This window comes from Gavia stellata, chromosome 25, assembly GCF_030936135.1.
Source record: "Gavia stellata isolate bGavSte3 chromosome 25, bGavSte3.hap2, whole genome shotgun sequence".
NCBI classification, from domain to species: Eukaryota; Metazoa; Chordata; class Aves; order Gaviiformes; family Gaviidae; genus Gavia; species Gavia stellata.
The window spans coordinates 9,847,222-9,868,724 of record NC_082618.1 but is presented as its reverse complement, the minus strand read 5'-3'; the positions used below and the strand labels follow the sequence as shown (position 1 = coordinate 9,868,724).

The following is a 21,503-nucleotide window of genomic DNA, read 5'->3' as shown; positions in this document are numbered from 1 at the left end:
AAGAAGACAATAGGGATTAGAAAGGTGATATACTGCAATCAATAATGATCTAGTGTGTGAAATAAATTGCTGCATTATGTTATGATTTCACACCTTTATCTTTCCACCTATTTTCTGAAATAATCTTTTGATCAATCTGAATGCTCTACTTAGACTAGTATTTTCCTAGGGTTTATCCTAGACCTTCACAACCACAATGCCCCACCACAGTAAGTCAGGAAGTAACTTCATTTCTATACAAATGACGTAAGTTTTGGTATATGAAAACAGGCAAGTGAAGATGGAAACACATACTGTTGCTTGGCAGAGTATGAAGTTAATGAGCATTCTAACAATGAAATAGCCTTCCCTAGCAATGTCAGACAAAAATTTATAATACATCTAACATGATAGACATTTATTTAGGATGACATAAATGAGTCCACAAGACATGCTATGCTATTCCTCCTCTTACCTGTGTAGAAGGTAATTCAAAGAATTCAAATGGGATTGAGGGGATTCCAAGGGTAAACATTTAGAAAGAATATTTTGTGCATATTTGGTGTTTTAAACATGACATAAAAATAAAGTACAACTCTTTCAATTTATAGCCTACCTGAAGGTCTTTGACATTTGGAAACGGAATACCTATGGTTATAACTGCACGGGCATTCTCATCACAGAAATCCAAGCCTTCACTAACTTTTCCTCTGCATACAGCTATAAGGAGTGCTCCATCTTGAACAAGCCAGAGAGGAATATACAAATCATTCCCAGTGATAAACTGAGTATCAGAAGAAAGTTTCACCAACATCTTTTAAAGAGCTAAACATCATATAGCATAATACACTGTCTATCAGTCTGGAAAAGGTGAGTGGATATAAAAATACAGACTTCTTTGTTAGAGGGATGAGATTAACTTCACTTTGATCAATAATATTGTGATTTTTTAATATCAACTAGCAAAATAATTTCGCACTGTATAATATAGTGGTACTTAATTATGCAAGAACCATATGTATCTACAACAAAATTTTAAATTTTGAACCTTGACTTTTGCACTCCAAAAATCATACTATTTATTTTTTGACATACTATCATTCTTTGTTCTCTATACTAAAATGTAAGTATTTTGAGAAGAAATCCTATAGTGGCTGTAATATAAGATGGTAAATCACAGTTATGCAACGTTCTACAAGTTTGATTCTTTGAGAAGCCACTCTGTGCCCTGCCTGACACACAACTGCACATCCTTACACAGCTCACTGCCTTTTGAATATAACTATTAGGATTATGCATCATCCTGTACTTCCTTATATCCTCAAGCAACAATACACATAGCAGTTAATTTTTCTCCTTTACCACAATAACTTATTAAGCTAAGATTAATTTAACTGTCTACACCTTATTCTACTTGTTAAGCACTTGAAGAATCCCTTTTTTAAAAAAAAAACCAAAACTTGAAGAGTCTGTATCAACTACTTTGTATGTCTGAAGAACATACCTTTTTCTCCTTTACATTTTATTGCATCATAGTATATTTTCAGCAGTTCATCAAAGTCACTCTTTGCCCCTCCTTGAGGTTCTGCAATGACTGTCTTAACCAGTTCCAGGTTTCTCCATAAGCCAGTGTGCATCCAGCGATCTTTTAATTTGTCCAACAGCTGAAAACAAACAGAAAAATCCAGAACTGTAATGAAAGGTCAATCACTTGAACTGTTCAAATAAAGCACACAAAGACACTTATTTTAGTCAAATTATATTACTCAGTTTTTGTATTTATGAATACAAGTTTCCCTACCATACACTGTTCCACAGCAAGGCAACATTTTGTAAACAGGATGGCCACTAATTTTGTTAAGTAGAAACAGTGCAGATTTTTGAGTTATCAGAGCAAAACTCTAAATCTATGAGAGTGGTGACTAAAGAGTCATCTTCTGGTATTCCTCAAAGCAAGAGGAATGTCATTCAAAGAAAAATGGAAATTACCTGTTTTCCTGATTACCAAGTAAGAGATCCATGAGTAAGACTGGAAGCAAATTGTAAATTAATTTGAAACAAGGCTTTGTATCTTAAATTTCCACAATATTTCAATGTTTTAAAATTTACATAGATGAGTTGGGGGAGGAGGTATTGATGTAGGATTTATCAATGGCCTGCTCTGCTTCTTGAAGGGCCTGTCAGCTTTGTTGTATCTACCAGATTCTGAACTCTGCACATTTTACTCCAAATCAGTACATGTTCAAATCTTGCAAGCAAATAAGCTTGCTCCACATTGAGTGTGAGTGTAATGAAAATATATATTGCATTACAAAAAGCAAAGTCTAAAATTACCACAGAAACTGAATTCAGACGGATGGGGGTCATTTTGCAGTTAGCAGTAATTGCATGCCCTTTTCTCACCAGTTTCTAGACTGAATTTTATCAAGACAGGGAGCAAAAAAGTCACTCCTTCTCCTGACATGTTTGTCTGATGGTGCACAGCACTGCCCTCAAGACAAGAGCAAGGCAACCAACATATTATAGAATGAACTGAGTAGATCTGGTTCAATGGGTAGAAGCATATAAAGTTATTTCACTCCTTTTACTGTTCAGTGATCACTAGTGTGTCACTGTTGAGCAGCAGCGTTACTGAGCTTCATATGTACACAGATTTTAAATTCACAGATTCTGTAATAAGGGTTATGCTTTTAATTTGTCTGTACTTCCCTCAGCTCCACTCACTGAAGATTTTCTCAGTATTTTGCTTCAGGCTATATAAACTGCTCCATCTGGAACCTGCACTTGCCTCAGTTCATTGCTCAAAAAGCCACAGCATCCCTTAACTCCAACCCACTCGCCTTTCTGAGGCACTCCAGCCAAGATCTCAGGATCACGACTGTTACAAAATTAATCCGTTCCATGTCCAAATAAAGAGTTTAAGTGTTATTGTGAAGCAGAACTAATGGTGACTAATTGTTGTCACATTTGACTTTACAGGGAGAACACTTGCAAATTTATAGGAAACTGTTTACAGTAACCCTTGCGTATTCCATGTTCTCAACACTAAAGATCTGAACTTATTCTCTGGCATTAAGTATTTGAATTGGTTCCTTTTGAGTTACATATGATTCAGAGGGGACAAATACTATGTTATTCTTGAATTTTTACTAGCTTTTTTCAAGCCTCTATTCAGGGAATTACACTTGCTTACTACCGATGTGACACCATTCTCAAGCAAGCACAGGATTACATGATGAATAGTAGGAACAGTTTCCTACCCATACAGATGTTACTGGAGAATAAATAATCTCTTCTAAATGCATCTGTCCTACTGTTCGTCCCCTTCTCTACCAGCTCTGTCATTTCCTGGCAACATCCTGTCTGTAATCTCTTTTTATATAAAAGGTTGTAATACTATGAGCAATGACTGTCCATCTTGCCATCCACAGCCTGCCACTATGCCTTCAGTTCTTGGATATGATATGGAGATAATTCTAGTAAAGAAAAGAATCAAACAAATTATGCCTCTAAGTACATCCATTTGGGATCTGTTACAGCTGCCAGTGACTGTAATATTATTAGCTTTCCAGATTTTGTTCTTCCTTCTGTGAAACTAATGTCTCCCTGGGCATTCATTTAGCAATCTATGATAAATTCACTTCTAGCACTGCCTGCTGTTTACCATGCATGACAAAAGGAGGCCAGTAAGATAATGTAGACATGACACGTGTAGGTATAACTGAATTTGACATTCACATACATAAAACTATCCATGCTTTGACTTCTAAGGATCACTTGCCCCTGACTTTCTCCTCCTCCTATCATCTCAGCTACTGAAATCAACTGGTCTTTTTCACAAACACACCCTTTTGAAGCATTCTTAGCAGAAAAATTGTTTCTTAAATTAAGAGAATCAAAGTCTGTTAATAGTCTCAGAAAGGACAAGACTCCTTACAAAAATTACTTAATCCCTCAGTTCCACTGTATTTCTCTCGTATTTGAAAGAAGGATAACTTATATTCATAGTTGGAAAGATGGCAGTAGAAAACCTTCCTCCAAATTCTTAAGAAAACATCTTTGCTCTTTTGTGGGTTACCCAGCCCCTCCAGGCAAGTATCTATTGGACCATAATAGGTTCAGATTTCTTGTTTAATTGATAGCAACCATCACAATAGAAAACCTATAGTTTCTGATGGAAATGGGTGAATTATTCATGAAAATCTTTGGCAAGAATGGAACAATTCATTTAATTCACACAAAAGCTATTACCTCTTCCATTTCATGGAGTTTGCTAGATATGGAAACTTACTTGTACACAGGAAAGTATGCACAAACACACACAATACCCATGCTGTAGACACAGACACTGAAAGGACGAGAATGATAGACATGACTGAATACAAATAAATAAAATATAGAACACACACATGCCTCGTAAGAGCTAGGAATCAAGTGCAGGATTCTCATAAAAAGTTATTTCACTTCATGTTGAAAAAGTGCAAATGGGAGCAAGATATAATGCCAGGAATCACAGGAAGCAACCATTAATGCCCACGGTCAGTCACTTTTTCTACCCAAGGGAATAATGGTTTCTGCAGTAGAAGGCAGTCTGTGTATATTTTATTAAATCCCTTAAAAATGGATTCTCAAATGGTTTATTAACAAATGATCTTCCTCCAGGAGAGCAGAAAATCTTGTTAGAAAGAATCTGTCATCTTCCCATGCACTGAAGGATGTTTACTTTGATAGCTTTTTCCTTTTCTTCCTTTCTGCAATTTAAAGACACCTGTAAGCTATGATCCATAGAAACAATGAGCTCAGTATTTAGATTCACCATTCATCTTTGTCAGCACCCCCCTTTTCAGGCAGCTTTTGAAGTACTCTTGAAGTTTGGGAATGGGGGAAACTGTTGTCTCAACATCTCTTGCCATTATGTTGCACTCCTAGGCAAAATCCTCTCATCCCGTGTCCATGAAGGAAAAGCTTTGCCCCTTTCCATTTGCCGCTCTGTTTTATACAGTGCCAAAAATTGCATTAGGGGTCTCCCATGTCATGAAGCAAGACCAAAGATTCGTTTAATGTATTTTACCCTAAGGCAAGTTCGTTGTAATTTACAGCATCCTAACAAAGTTGAGAAATTAACTTGCAGCAATGAAGCTGCTGGGGATGCACTTTTTCTGCAGTATTCATTACCTTCTGACAGTTATTTTTGAAGTAGAAATTACCTGAGATGAGGGAAGGTCTAACAGAAAATGCTGTAACATGATGAGTTACTTACTCTGGTTTACAGTTCCCTAGCTCTTGTCCTGCTACAAGCACCTGCTACTAAATTTCTTTACATAGATTATTCCTTAAATATTTTAGCATTGATTCATGTAATGAATGGACTGTACCTTACCAGAAGAGTAAAAAGGCATCACAGAAATAACCCCTCTATCAAAAAGTGCTTGGGGAAGCAATGGAAGACTTAAAAATATGAAAGGATGTTCAAGAGCAGTACAGGACAAAAAGGATAATGACCTAAGCAGCACCTAACAGCAGAGTAAAATAACTCTGCCTTTATTGGCTAGTTTAACAATTATTAACTATTTAATAATAACTATCAGTTACAATTGCATTGTATATTCTTGTGCACCTTTAAAACTATATGCTGTCTTGTTAGCCATACATTTATATAATAATAACTGAACAAAAGGTATTTCAAGGTGCACAAAGTTTACACAAATATCTTGTAACCCTCTTAAAAGTCTGCCATTATACATACACTAAAAAACCCACTTCTCCAAACTTCGGTATTTTTTCATCTTGTTTGTACGTAATATTTTCTTTAATGATATGAAGTTTCACTTTTCATTGTTACTCAGATATGAAGGGTAGCTGGGGAGGAGAAAGGAAACAGCCATTAGGTTTTTCTTAATAAAAATCACAGTATTGGCACCACTGTTAGTGCAAAAAGTCAGAAATTCCCAAGGGACTAACATTGATCTAAAAGCCTTTTCCCATGCAGAGCTCTTCATGTGTTTGCTACCAGAATTTTCTTTTTGAATAAGCACTGCTTCAAATCAAAGTGTGTCTCCAGTGGGCTGGAAACGTGTTTGAAGGGTCAAATAGAAGTTCTACACGCAGTCAGCACAAAACTTCAGAAACAGAAAACAGACATCTACGGCCAACCCAGAGGCTGAGCAACAGGCCTTACTCCACCGGATTCCGTTTTGGTAGAACTAAGAGGGCTATGCTACATTTGGGACTAAAAGGGCAGTCACTTGCAGAAAACAGGGTCATCATCCAATCCACCAACATGTAAAAGTGACACACAAAGACATACAGGGCTGCTATAATGATGTACTCTTACATCATCTTTTAACTATCAGTCCATTAATGCACATTCTACATACAGACACCAAAATTCTTCATCTACATGAAATGGAGTGAGAAAGAGGTGGTGTCAGTTTCAGAAGCAGCTAAAAATCTCACTATACAAACATTTTCCCTTTAATTTCAAGGCTATGTTACATAGTAGTGTGTTTTGTTTTTTTTAAAAACGTAATACAGACATACACATCTTAAGATCATTTCCAGCTATGGTTTGTAAAACCTGAAGTGTCTTCAGAAACACCAAATGGAAAAGACTGGCCTGGGCCATCCCCTGCTGAATACCTACCACCGATTATAGAAAGTATTTCCAAAGGTAACCTAGACTAAACTAGAACACTACAGACATGCAGATTAGGGACATCAAACATGGAATATAGGGAGCCCCCAAAGCTCTAGCAGATGGAGAAGAATATACTTTTCCATCTACAAAACTGAAATACATCATGTTATTGTCCTAGTACACAGACTAGGGAAATCACAGATTATCTCACTAAACAGTTTCTTTTTCTACATAACTTCGGAACTGATTTACAGATTTATTCTTTTTTAACTTTGCAATACCAAAAACATTTTAAGAAGCTGCGGACATATGTACCCACACCCAGCTGCGCCTCTCTCCACATTCAGGATGAACAACTGTTTCAGCAACCATAATTAGATTCAGAGAGAGACAAGAGAACCTGTCGAACTGAATTGTGAAAAAGGCCATAAATTCCCCACGTACGCAAAATCAACCACAAAGTAAGGAAAATGTATCCAAAGGCAATTCCAACTGCCTAGAAATCTAGCGAGGGTGAGGGAACAAAACTAAAATCTACTCTTATTTAAATAAAACAATAAAACTTTTCCCAACACATGGTGCTCTAATTTTAAAACTAGTGCTTCTTCCATGCTCATCTGAGTCACACATCGGAAAATGAAACAGGTATCCCTGCATATTTTAAACATACATTAATAAGGTCTTATACCTTTCCAAAGTATGCAACGCTTAATGTCTTACCAGCATTTCAATTTCAATGACACATTATAAAAGAGAACAAATACATTCTAAAATAGACCACGGGAGATGCGAATCTGCAACTGATGGATATTTTAAGTGATTCAGTAACCAAAACCCAAAAACTTAGAGACAGTACTCCAAACACCTAACAATAAAACTTAATAGTATTAAATAATTTTTGCTCTTTGCAAAATTTTTTATTAAAAGTTTTTCATCTATCATTAAGAATGTGCATGAACCAAAGTCTTTTAAAAACATACTATTGAAGACAGACCTCACCAGCAGTGTGCCTAACATTTTAAAAAGCTTTTCTTTAAATTTTATACTAGATGTAAATATAATTTATACCTTCTTCAGTAAGAGAAGACATTAATTTCTGTATCTTTCCTCTCCTCTTCTTCCACTGATCTCATAAACTCTGTTTTGCTTCAAGACATTGAGTAACTCAGTCCTTCAGTGAGTGCTTTTATCTTATCTAAGCAACAGGAGGCGGCAGTGGAGTGGAGGAGGCAGAGGAGTGCAGATACCAAAATTATACATTGAGTTTTATCAAATGTTTTTTCTTCAATGCAGTGCTTGTATCTTGACAGAAAAATAACAGGTGTCAAAACCAAACAAATAAGAGGCTTTTTTTTCCTCTGCATCTACTGAAAACCCTTACATTCAGAGAGAACGTCAAGAAGAAATGCAGTTTTCTTGTCTTACTACAAAATGTTTCCCACCATTTGGATTGTCTGCAAAAAAAAAAGTAGTACAGGTTGCTTTATATATCACTGGACAACTCAATCTGCATCAGCTGCTTCCTCTCTTCCTTTCAGTAAAAAAAAACCAAACCTCTATACACTCTGACACATCTTCTGCAAATTTAACCTATTAGGATGGAGGACATCATATTTTCCACTAAAGTAATCCTCTGATGATCTCAAGGCACAGATGTTTTTATAATGTATCTAATTCCATAGGTATTGCATTACCTTTAATAAGTTTCCAGGATGATGCAGTTTGCTGAGTCAGCTGGTTAGCTACAGCTGTAACTTTTTGTTCAAACCACTCTCCCACTGGTCTCAAAGCTCTAGTCTGTTCAGCACGAGGGTTAATTACCTGGGTGAATGTTCTATGTCTATTATGAAAGACTGAAACCATCTCTATATTAGTGATAATCCCAAAATATATTCAGTCATTAAATAAATGCATTTAGTACAACGCTTAAACACTAGTGGCCTTAAATTCATGTTATTTCAAAGTAACCCTGAGGAATCCATCTGGCCAGACTCCACCCACTTTCTTCACATCACTCACATACTGTTATTACCGGTTCATATTAAACTAACTTCTTCAAAAACTATGATGTTCCGGAAAAGTACGGAATTAGCAAAACTTATTCAACAGTCCTCTGAACTAAAAGGGTTGCCAAGCCTCCGTACTAAATGACCCAGTATCCTATAGGTTACTGACCTCCAGGACTATTGGAACTCTGCAATTTGGGGGAAACAACGAGTTTACAAAGCCAATGTGGTGACATGGGATCAGTAATTAATTCCATTTCCACCTTTAGTTTAAAACAACAACAAAAAAACCCTCAAAAACACCCAAAAAACCAATAAAACACTCCTTTGAGGTTAAAAGTGAACACAAAAGAAACAGCAGAAGAAAGAAAGTAAACAGAGTAATGAAATAGGAATAAAAGATTAAAGGGACAAGAGATAAGTGCCTGGAAGGATTCAGGTGAAAGGAAAAAGCTGAGTTTCCTTCCAAAAACAGGAGGGAAAATATTTGGGCCAACTAACCAATAAAATCTAATGTCCATTATCCAGATCTTTAAAATTTGGAAATAGCACTCTAGAACTATTAAAAACAGTACTATAAAAAGCACAATGTCCCTTAATAAGAATAAAAGGTCACATGTATGAAAAGAAAGCAATGAAACCCAATAACATTTATCAATATCACCAAAAATATTACATGCTTTCAAAAGGACTGAAAGAATACGCACCTTTTAGCCACAAGTCGTTTACCAAACTGGCAGAGCTAATTTACATTTAATCTTTTTTCCTTCTTAATCAACCTATACACTTTTTCAACTGTGATTTTATTCTTAATCACATTCCTCACCAAAAAAGAAAAAACCCTCAATTTTGCTTGACACCCAGACATTTGCACTGCACTAGGCTGGGACCATACCAGCCAAGAATAACTTAGTCCATTGAATTATTTAAGCAGTTGTTTGCACTCAATTAGATTTTCATGAAAGGTTAAGCAATAGACTGATTCACAGAAACCTCTTCATGGTTACGGGAGGTATCTAAGATAATACAAGGAGGTATTTAAAATTCATTCTTTTTAATTACTAAGCTGCTACAAAATACTACTGTTATCTATTCACAAAAAAAAAAAAAAGGAGTATTTTAAGCTTCAAATTCCATTTTCTCCATTTCTAATTATAACACATTTCATTTAAAGAGAACATGAAAATATCCATGCCCAAAATATTTCATTTGTGAAGTAAAATCTACTTTCAAAACAGAATGTTAATTTCCCACTGTTAATGGGAAACTGGAGAAAAATACCAAATGCCCATATAATCTTTTCTTTATGTGTCAAAAATAAACTGATTTAATGCAGCATTTTAATGGAAACAGGCCACACAAAGATGCTATTCTTATCGAGGAGAGGCTACGCCTCCTTTCTATTGCACATTTCCCCAACTATTTATTATCATCATGGGGCTACAACCAGCAATGCAAAAGAAGTGTTCTTTTGAACCAGACTTGGTTTACAGAGTACTAACTCCAGATCAATTTCGGTCTGATTTCCTTTCCCAAAGTGTTACAGAGCCTCTATAATGAAACTGCAAGTCAGAAAATATATATAAAAAAATATTATTAAACATTTTTTCTGCCATCAAGAAAAAGAAAGCATTCTATTGTAAAACCAGTAATTAAAGAATACAGGGAACATAGTATTTTCAGACTTTGATTTCTTTGTTTTAAGGAATATGAAGACTAGGCAACACAGAGAGGAATTCTGATGTGGAAAGACCCTAGAAAAGTCCTGAAACAAAAGTAGACAATGCGAAGGAATGAGACCAGAACGTATGCTCATTTAAGTACAACTTCCAGAGGAAAACACACATTCCTCACTTTTTTCAGAACCTCTCCTTTTCAGCTGATGAGGAAGATTTTCTAATGTGTATTTAACTGCTAACCCTTACCATCTGTTACTGCAAAAATCAAATCAAATGCATAGAATAAGAGCGCATACATTTAAAGCAAAAGTAGTTAAAAGGAAAGCAATTTTAAAAACTTAAGCTTGCACAGATAGTCACGATTCCAAAATTAAAACAAAATTGCTGAAGTTGATCAATGCTCAGTGGGTTATTCTCTTCTTTAAGTTAGATTTTATTGGAAAGTCTTCAACAGTCCAGAGATGGAATCCAGGAAGCTGCGAAGGGACCTTGACCCAAGTCACACGTTTATTCTGACATTTTACGTTTCTTCCAGAGTTATGAAGAAAGATCATACAGCCTTTTAATTTTCTTAACAGGTGGTCTATATCATGGAGTCTTTCCTCAACACATCTCCCAGGAGAAAGTTGCCCTCAATCGGAAATCTATATCACTACTACATGCGCTATTTCAAGAGATTTTTCACTTGGGTCTCTCTTATCATTCCTTTGCAACAAAAAATCAGCTTGAAGAATAAAACTTTAAAACCATGTAAGTGTCTGTGATTTTCAAGAATTTGTGTGGAAAAAGTGTCATTTTAAGTTTAGAAGTAGTGTACTTATTTTCTCAAGGAAAATTTTAAACAAACATGAAAAAAACCCAAACATTTAGGACCCAGACTTATGTGTTGAGATACATACATATGCTAGGAAATGCAAGGTAAAAATCTGTGCTAGCCCACACAGGCTTGGCAGACACACTGGGCGGGGGGGGGGGGGGAAAGAGAAAAAAGCTACTGTGCAACTCAACTACATAATTAAACTAAACCCTGAACATGGTGAAAAACTCTGTATTATGAACAAGATTCTGATCACCATGTGCACACTCCAGCACAATAAAAGGTGAATAATTCATTATCATTTTCAAAGAAAAAGTATGCATCACTCAACTTGGGGGAAACACAGGGGATTTCACTGGTATGATTTTTCTTTAGGGACAATGACAAAGTGCCGCTCACCAGCAGGAAACTGAAGCACTGAACTGTGTTCCATGTGCCATAAATCAACACTGCAGCCTACAGGATGTCTCTCTGGTACCAACATACCATCAATTTTTCAATAACCTCCTTAAATAATGGAATATGTGAACGGTGACAAGAGTAATGAAAAATGAAATGTTTTGCACACCAAAGACTCAAGAATAACACAGTTAATATGTTGCTTCTACAGTTAAAGAAGCTTTTTTATATAAAATCTTTTCCCCAAAACCCAACATGTTTTACCACAAAACAATCTGGATAGCCTTTGAAGTATTCAGTCTTTGAGCTCCATCGCAGCTGTTTCTAAACAACCTGGTTCAAAACAGGGTTTCTTTTGTGGTTTTAAAATTAACCAAGACAACAGCTTTCTGTGTTACAAGAACTGCTTGTACATTCACCCTAGGCTATCATTACACTTTCACGTTCCAGTGAGAGAGCAATCCTTCACGCAAAGAAAGCTCTCCAGAAAAAATTATTTTTGAAAGGATTGTTTAGATCCTGGTCCGGAATCAAAACCAAAATTATTAATTGTTCATGAATGAAGTCAGAATCCTATACTGCTGTCCTCTTCTTCACCAGTCAAAAATCAAGCTCAGTCATCTTTCACCTCTTTTTTTCCAGAATAAAGAGGGGGGGGGGGGGGGGAAAGACAAGGTTGTCTTAGTGGTACATCAGCAGTGAAGCACAGTACCTTCTGGGAAAACTGATTCAAACAGACATGCAGTGTAGTCCTAGGCACAAGGCCGACCAAGTCCACGAATGCTCACACAGTAAATGCGGGCAGGCAGATGCCTGCCATGGGGAACTGACTCCAAGAGCGGGAGAGTAACAGGTTTTAGCTTTTAGTCTTCTGTTAACACTAACAGAGAAAATACTTTTAAATTTACAGAAGACATTTTACACTTGTAGTTATATCATTTTAAGAATGATTAATATTCTCTTTACCTTCTCGGAAAGGTTAGTCATTTTTCCCTTGTTATACAGCAAATCAGTGCATGCTAAAGAACTGGTGTTCAGCAACAACCATGAATTTTATGCACAATGTTGAGCTCTGAATAGGTAATTACATAATGATAAATTATGATAACAAGGAAAAATATCAGCTCTGATTCTGGGAGACACCTAAAACCTCTCATTAGGGAAGCAGAACCACTAAACAGAAAAATCAGTACCATTCCAGACCTAAGTCAAAGAATGAAGCATTGGTTAAAATACAGAAATGCAAAGTGATAAAACTTTCCGCAATCATGACAATGCAAATGATGACCCTCACCAATGTCACCAGTATTAGAAACACGTACTTCAGTCAGCAGTAATTAAGGGGGGAACAATAAGCAATTAATCTCACACAGCAAGAAGCTATTCAATGACTTTACTGAATGAAAATTTTACAGCAATCTGCCAAAGTTAACTAAGTATATAACATTTCTAAAACAAACGAGAGATAAGATAGGGTTCCATAGAAAAAAGAGCATGAACAATAAGAATTAATCATAAACTGTTATCTACCCCACAAAAAGAATCTGATGCTGGGAAGGAAAACCTGAAAGCAGGATCCCTAAACACAAATGTTACTATAAACCCACTGACCTCACTGGAACTGCGCTAAGTTACGTTAAGTAAGGAGATGGTTTTCTGGTTTGGGGTGTTGTTTGGATTTTTTTTTTTTTTAATTAACTATCCTTCTTTCCCAAGTGAAAAAGAATTATCTGATCATATGTAACTTGGACCATCCTTCTTCCCAACAGTAAACGCTTGAGATACCTTCACCATATATACTACATAATAAAAAAAAAGTGAAAGAAAAAAAACAACCCTGGTGTAAGTATTTCTTCAAAGTAGACAACTCTATCCCCTCCCCCTCCTTCCCTTCTCCCCCCAAAAGAAAATGTAAGAAGAGAGAACAACAACAGATTTTTCAGAATATCTGATTCTTCGGAAAATAATTTCTCACCTCATGATCAAATATAGGAAGAAAAAGCTGAAAACAAAGTTTTAAATGTAACACACTGACATTTGGCTACCAACAAGCCCAGTGGCTCATTTGTAAGCCAAAACCAGAAGTTTTGTGCAAGTTATTTGTTTCAAAACATTTTTGCTAAAAATAATCCATTAACGAGCTGTGAACTGAATCAAAATGCAATGAATACTCTTTAGAATACACCATGTCACCAATTAAATTTTATCACCAAGAAGCTCGCTTACCCAATTAGCAACTAAGTCTAAGGCGTGATTTTCTAAGACACGATTTGATAGGCTTCCTGACTTTCCAATGAAGTAGAATTTTTCTGAATTTAAAATAGCCCAAATATCCCTTTCAATGCATTTAATATTCAAATTCTTGTATATGCTGTTACATTGCTGATACAGAACATGCTACCTAAATATATGCTTTCATGTACATTTTATCTCATATACAGTGTTTTTCACACATGAAGAAGTCACATCTCTACCACATCAGGCAGTGAACCTCTTGGAAATGCCAAAGGGACCAGGAACTCTGCAGGTTGCAATAGTTCAGAACAACAGTAATGTCAAAGTAACCTGTGCAAGATACACCTTCTTCTTAAAAATAATGTTGCTTATCTATACTGTTCCCTATTAATAACTACTGTTTTCCATCCCTCTTTCTCTTCTCTGCATTAAAAGCTCTTGAGGAAAAAGACATGTTGACTGCAATCGTTATTTACTATTTGGACTCTATCATTCACAGAGTGAAAACTTCTTGACTGTGAAAACTCATTTTCAATGCAGTTACTACTTAAATGGTAGGAAAAATATGCAAACAGAAAGTGTTAATTACAACGGAAATTGGAGCATGTGTAGATACAACAATTCAGCTTGCAGCACTTTGACAAGTCAGAGCTCAGAAGTGAGAAACAATAATAGATTTTTAGTTTATTTTCCTGATGCTGTATGCTCAGGGTATTTAAACTAACAGCGTAATAAAATATTAAACTGCACAGCTCTCAGGGTGTGAAATTCACAAGCAAAACACTCATCTACCAGTATGGCATATAATTTTTTTAGACATAATACCCAATAATCTGCCACAGACTGTCGCTACGGATTCCATTTTATATGATGTGCAGATGCTATCAGAAAGTATATCTGCTCTATGTAAAAAGCAAGTGCCACAGGGCACTTGAATAATTGCAAGTCCCTGGCTGGTCACCATAGCACTTCAGTAAGCCACAGAAAGTATATTTGTTCATTCTTTGCAACCAATAATTCAAAAAGATAAGGTGGGACCCAAATCACACCTAGAAATTTCCCCTGAGCCAACTGCACTGAACCGCTACAACACTCAACCACAACGGCCGTTGTGTACTCGAGGAGTGGCCGCGTGTAGAATGTCTGACTGCAAGAAGTAGTACATACAAAGAGCAAACGGCTCCACCATTCCCACAGTTTCTGCAGGTTTCCACAGAACAAGTCAGAGCAGTTTATTCCTTTCATATCACCTCACCCAAATTTCCATTCACCCAGAATATCCACCTGAGTAACTCTCCAGTTTATTTTGTTGACATGCGGTAAAGGCAGACTCAGTTAACAATGCTGCAATTTCATACTAACAACTATATATTATAAACCATATTTCATAAAAAGATCAGAATTTCCAAATGAGTATCTTTATAGATTCTCATATTAAGGCCAACCACTGAAAAACGTGTTTTAAAAAAGCACAGTAACATTTCATCCCTGAGACTGAGCTCTAGCAGTAAAAGGGATCATGCTCCCTTCCTTGAGTGTGCAATATCAGCTCTTCCCTTGAGCTATCTCTGACACTTCTCTGACCTCCTGATGAGCCAACTCAGTTCACAAAGCCAACAGAAAACTAACCAGGAAAAAAGAAAAAAAAAAAAGGGGGATAAAAACTTTTCCTTTGTTCTGGAGATCCGAATCAGTTGACACAAAATTCAGAGTAGCACAAGAACGATCACAAGGAAAGGGGGAAGAACCTCATCATTCAGCAGCAAGCTGCTGGATCATCTCCAACTTCTCTAAGCATTTCTAATGTTTGGATTGTCTCGAACTTCCCAGAAACCAGGAAAATTACTCCATAACCAGTAATCTAGGATCCTGTCATACTATTTAAGAAAGAAAACAAATATTGTGTACCTATTCAGACTGTCACTTATCAACCCCCAAAGATAAAGTGTTATCTTTGATGCAGCCCAACATTTTTCTTGTCTTGCTTTGTGAGTAACACATGTGGATGGTCAAAACTGAAATCAGCCATTGGTAACCCAGCAGTGGGAAAAAACCCCACCCCAAAACCCAAAGACTCAAAAGGTTAAAGAATTCTAAGTGAAAACATTCTAATAAATCATTATAATAAAACACACATCAGCTTTAAAGGTTTAGGAGAACTTCAGTTATTCCTTTGGAGCATAATGCAGCACTATTCTGGCTTTATTTCAAGGAGATATGTTTGCTGTAACCTCTAATTACACAAGAAATGATCTTGCCAGGGTATGAATTGCCAGCTTCATCTTCAAATTTAGTCTGGCAGAGTAACTTGATTGAACTGATGACATAAAAGAAGGAGGCTTGCCAACAGAATTTGAGGATAAAGATTACATACCTGGTTATAGAAAAACTCTTATTCTAACTCTTTTTGTATGAACTTCACTACTCCTTCTGCTACTGTTCTTCTGTATTTGAACCAATACCACCACAGCAGTCTTCAATGCCCGAGGCGAACGTTGTGATGGGATGGTTGAAATCTTCCATCTCACACAGGGATTTTTACATACATGTCTTCGCTATGCCCAACTCAATGGAAAAAACTGAAACTGTAGACTTCAGAAATCACATTAAGATTTACAGGAGCTATTGGAGCTCTCAGAAAACACCTCAGATAATGCACACCAAGCCTGAAAATTGTTCTTTTGGATGAATGTGAGGGCCCCAATAGCTAGACAGTTTATATTACAGACATTTAAATGTTTAAATTATGGAAAAATAGAGAATAAAACTGAAAGTAGATATTGTATGTGATTAATGGGAGCAAAAAACCCCATAAAACATGAAGAAGCTGAGATAAAGATGAGAAAGAAAACTACCAGCACAGAGTAAGAGTGAAAAACAAGCAACGAAAAAAACAAGTAAAGCAACAGACAACAAGTAAAACAAAATTCCATCTACGTTTATTAGGTACAAATGTTGAAATGCGTAGATTTTGAGTCATAAGAATTGGGCTTTTTTAGATCACATTTTCCCAAAATTATGCCCCATCAGACAGAAATCACTTTACTCAGATTTTCGTCAGAGTAAGGCAAAAGGCACAGCTTTTGAGTCTGGCAACAAGCTTTTCTTTTCAAAGAAAAAGAAAAAAAACCCCAAAGGGTCACTTCAGTGTCACGAGCCCTACCCAGGCCCTCTGCAGTCATGACAAAAACTCCAGTGACTTCCAGGGGGCACTGCACAGAGTCATTAGTGCCAGGAAAGAGACACAGTGCTTCTCGCATGTTGTTTAATTACTCTCCCATCATTTTGCTCTACTTTTATTGTTAGGTACTTGCACATGATTTGAGATAGCAAGGATGACAGAATTCTATTCCCTAAAGTCTCTTCTTGTTTTTAGGGTTTCTTACATACTGTAACAGCACCGTTGCAGCTGTTTGGCTCAAACAAATAAGTCTTCTGGAGTAAGAGAATGCCTTTCCCTTGCGAGCAGCAAGCAAATGCTGTGCAGAAAGTGAGCATCGTTATGAATTTACAGTTATTTTATACCTTACCCCTGATATGCCAGCCTGTTTAAAGGCCTCCTTTCTTTTTCATTCCAATGAATGTTATGTTGGATATTAGCTATAGTTACAACATCTAAAACTAGATGACACATTGAAACACTCCGTTTCCTGTATCATTTTAAAGCTGTAACAGTGTAAATTACGTTCTGTAACATTAAAAACATTAACTTTCTGCACAATTATGTAACTTCAAAGAACAAATTTCTGTCATAAAACATACTTGGTGTGAACAGATCCCTACATCCTGCAAATATTTACACACAGGAGTAAATCTCTTCCTTAAAGTACTCCTACAGCTGTCAACAGGAATATCAAGGAGAGTATTATTCTTGATAAAGCATTTATCCCTGCATATTATACCTAAATACACCTAACAGAAAAAATTAAGCAATCTTATGGAACCCACCTGACGTTAGGAGATAATTCCTCACATAAGCACTCTGCAATCAGTGCATCTGCACCACGGAGCAACCATCTGTGGTGCAAATAACTATTTTCCTATTTAATTTTAAATTCACCTTTTAACTGCACAAACCTAATGCTTTCCAATTTTTCCTCCATACACATTACAAGCCAAAAGACACTGTGGAATGTTTATCTCTTATCTGGATATTGTCATTTTACTGTCTCAAACTTCTTAAAACAAGCTTTTCGCTAGGGAGGAAATCAGTCAGCATCAGACCTAGTGGGGAAACCCTGCACTTGCTCAATGTCTGTGGCTCTTACATGGTTCCAGATGTTCAGAACATTAATAATGCACTAACTCAAAACCTCTTTTTGAAACTTTAGAATGTGCAAATTGCATTAAAACCTCTTTGCCCTCATTAATGGTATTGTTACAATCCCAGTACTCTGGAAAATGTTTTTTGGCATTTGTTTAACTTTGTGATATTGCCATTTACTCATTTTAACAGCCAGTGCTCAAATCTTAATGCTTTTAATAGGCCTGGCTAAACAGACTACCATCTTTTGTAAATTTATTGAAGTAATTTATTAAATAAGTAAAAGTTGTCTGAAGGCAGCGTTGTTGGTTTTTTATTGATGGTAGAAAAAAATGGGTTTCTTATAATTTATTTACAAAACTGTGTTTCAGGAAAGTTTTAGAAATGAAAATATTCTGGGTTTTTTTAGTGTTATGAACAATTAATTTTCTACCACTCTGACACAGACTTCTTTAAAAAAAATAATTTCTACCAACCTGATACAGGGGTCTGTCTTAAACTAAGGAGAGCCAGACATTCAGAATTCCTACTGAAACTGTATCTCTCCCTCAGCCTGTCATATATAGGGGTGGCACATTTATGTCCAGGCCAGGAGACAGTATATTCAAGGACTGGGTCTCATATCCAATGCAGACACACTGCTGCGCAATGGCAGAAGACCGCAATAGTCAGAGGTTAAACTGAGGTCCCTCCTGTTTATTCCAAATAACTACCTAGACTGAACATGAAGATTCTCAGTCTGTTTGCAAACAGCACAAGTTAGATCCGTTGCCATGCTCTACACTGCTCACAGAGTTAATTAATATTGTGAAGGCCTGCTTGCCTAAAGTTGTTTAATACTGCCAAAAATGGTAGGTCAACAGAACAGTAAACAGCGCTTGTCTGCAGCTTCACTACAGCTTTGCTTGTTACCTTAAACATGGAAAGGGAGCCAAGGCAATAAACCGATGTGCTCCAGTCCAAATGGATTTGCTGTCACCCAATCCTGTCTGTTCTCACTGAAGAAAATGTGATCAGCAAAGAGAACAGGAAAAGGGGATAAGACTGATGGAACTCTGAACTACCAACTCTTAAAATTATGAGATACATAGAAACTCAAATGTGAAATTCAGCATTTCTTTTTCGCAAGTAACAAAAGTTACTATGTATGTATCATTATAACCTTACCCCAAAATTCTCAAGGGAAACAGCAAATGCAATGCAGCATTAATTGGTCTGTACCTATACGCTAATAGTTTCACCTTCATAACTAACATAGTAAATGGCAATGCCAATTTATGCTGAAAAGTATTTGTTCATTAGCAGTAGCATTGAGACTGCCAGATGTATTCAAGATTGGATATCAAATAGTTTGGTCTTGGATTTATTGTACACAAAACTCGTGACATACTCACTTGCATGGAAAAGTAACAACTAACTGTTGTTAGAGCTGACTGTATTGCAAATATTTACCTTCATATTTAAACCTCAAGTTCAATAGCATCTGTGATAAAGTAACCAAAAAGTTCTTTTCTCGTGGTTTTGCTTGTTTTTAAATTATACCCTTAGTTACAAAAGTGCTACTTCAATAACGGAGCAGTCTTTCAATTAGCCTTGTAATTCCTGTTTCCTCTTTTCCTCTGTCTGTTCTGCTCTTTTCCTCAATTCCAGCTCCCAGCGAAGGGTTGGTGAACAGGAACAAAACTTAAAACGACTCATTAATATAGGAAGTATGAGAACCTTCTTTAGGATATACCAACTAACCTTACTAGAAATAAGTCAGTCTGAAAAAAAAGTCCTTCACAAGAAAAGTGCTCTAGGAAACAAATGCCTTGGACCACTTTGTCCCAGCACCATATTTGTTAAAGTTACTCTTCAACAACCCTTGGAATCACTGCAGTACACAGCAGAAGCTCTAGACAGTCCAACAATTTTCCAGCAGATTTTGTTTAGTTGTAAGAAAGTCTTGCTAATTCGTCATTATTCTCCACTAAATTCTCCTAAGAACATTAATTCGCTGGAAGGTATACATACAAAACCAACGAATGTTAATAAAATATAAGAAAGATAAATTCTGCATTCACTTTCTATTCCGTTTCTATCATCTTCACTACTTTTGTAATCAACTACCCATTAGAGGTAAAATCCATATAGCACCATAGCTGTAAACCTCTAACAATTGTCACCTGCATTTTAAAACAGTAACACAACTGGTATGAAAAAAAAGTATCTATTTTACAGACATTCGGATACAAATAGCTCATAGAGTGTATAGTTAATAATTTTTTAAATGTAGATTTAGATCATTCAGCCACCTCTAAGAGGTTCATGAGACAGACAACAAAGCAGGTACTATTTCTATCTTCGTAGGCTAGTATTTCTTGAAATTTTCTCCATTTTTCCAAGATATTTCCCTCTGCAAAACTATTTGATACAGTATAATGCAAAATACAAAGCAACACTGTGCAAATGCCAAGTACAAGTGCTATGGGAGCTCAAAAGTTAAAGCTTTGTAAAGGAAAGCAGATACAAAAGAAATATGATTAATCTGAATCAATGAAGAACACTATCTCTTAAAGGTGTAGGAGAAAAAGAAAAAAGTAGTAAACAAATCTTGAATTCTCAGGTGAAGAATACTTAGCAGTTCATAAGTTTTACTGATGAAAACAGGCGTTCAAAGCCTTTTGAGCAACTGTCTTATTTCAAAAATTTTACTTCCAAGTTATGGCTCAACAATTAGCAGATACAAATTAACCAACAATGCCTCACAGAAGAAAAAAACCCCAAACCACCAATATTAACATTATTGTGCAAAGCTTATTTTGTAAAAAAAAAAAGCTACTAAAGAAAGGTCAGTTAATTCATCATGATGGATTATCACTAAAATTTATAAGCATTAGCATTTTTCTCCTTGCTGGATACCTTGACTTTGATATGACACATATTGAATGAATCATCCAAGATGCAGGCACCAGGCAAGATATATCTTAATGCAGACAGGTCGGCGACATGAACTCTAATGGTCCTTATCTTAATCTTGTTTAAAAGCATCTTAGATTTCTGAGTAATCTTTTCACCTTCTGATATTCTCTTTTATAGAGTGTTTTTGCTGGAGTTGCTACCGATTTTCAAATAAATGCGTTTTTGTTGCATAGTACCACCAGTTTTAGTAGCCCTAAAAATTATCTAGGTTTGTAATTTAGTAAATGTTAAGATTAAGCTTATTTAAAAAGAAGTCAATGTGCCAGAACTCTGATAATGACAATAAAAATTTGTACATTATTGTAGATTATCCCATTCATGAAACATGGCATCCCAGCTGTCCATAACATAAACAGACACCTATCAAATGCGGAGATGTATATCTGATGCATTGTTTTTGTCTCATCCGTACATTTTCCTCCATTCCATTATTAACCTCAGATGTTTGCCATACGTATATTTTAAACAGCCACTCTTCAATGAAAGTATGTTTATTCAGATACCTGATTAAGAGAAAGGAAAGTTT

At 36.1% G+C, this 21,503-nt stretch overlaps 1 protein-coding gene across 1 annotated transcript in view; it reads right to left on the bottom strand.

Annotated features, from left to right (window-relative positions):
- BRIP1 (BRCA1 interacting helicase 1) overlaps positions 1–21,503 on the bottom strand; it is a 119,053-nt gene that overhangs the window by 76,825 nt on the left and 20,725 nt on the right. The window contains exons 14-15 of the mRNA XM_059829351.1: positions 1,484–1,643; positions 596–717 (exon numbers count right to left, since the gene is read on the bottom strand). Of these exons, the coding sequence (XP_059685334.1) occupies positions 596–717; positions 1,484–1,643 (282 nt within the window). The remainder of the gene's footprint in view (positions 1–595; positions 718–1,483; positions 1,644–21,503) is intronic.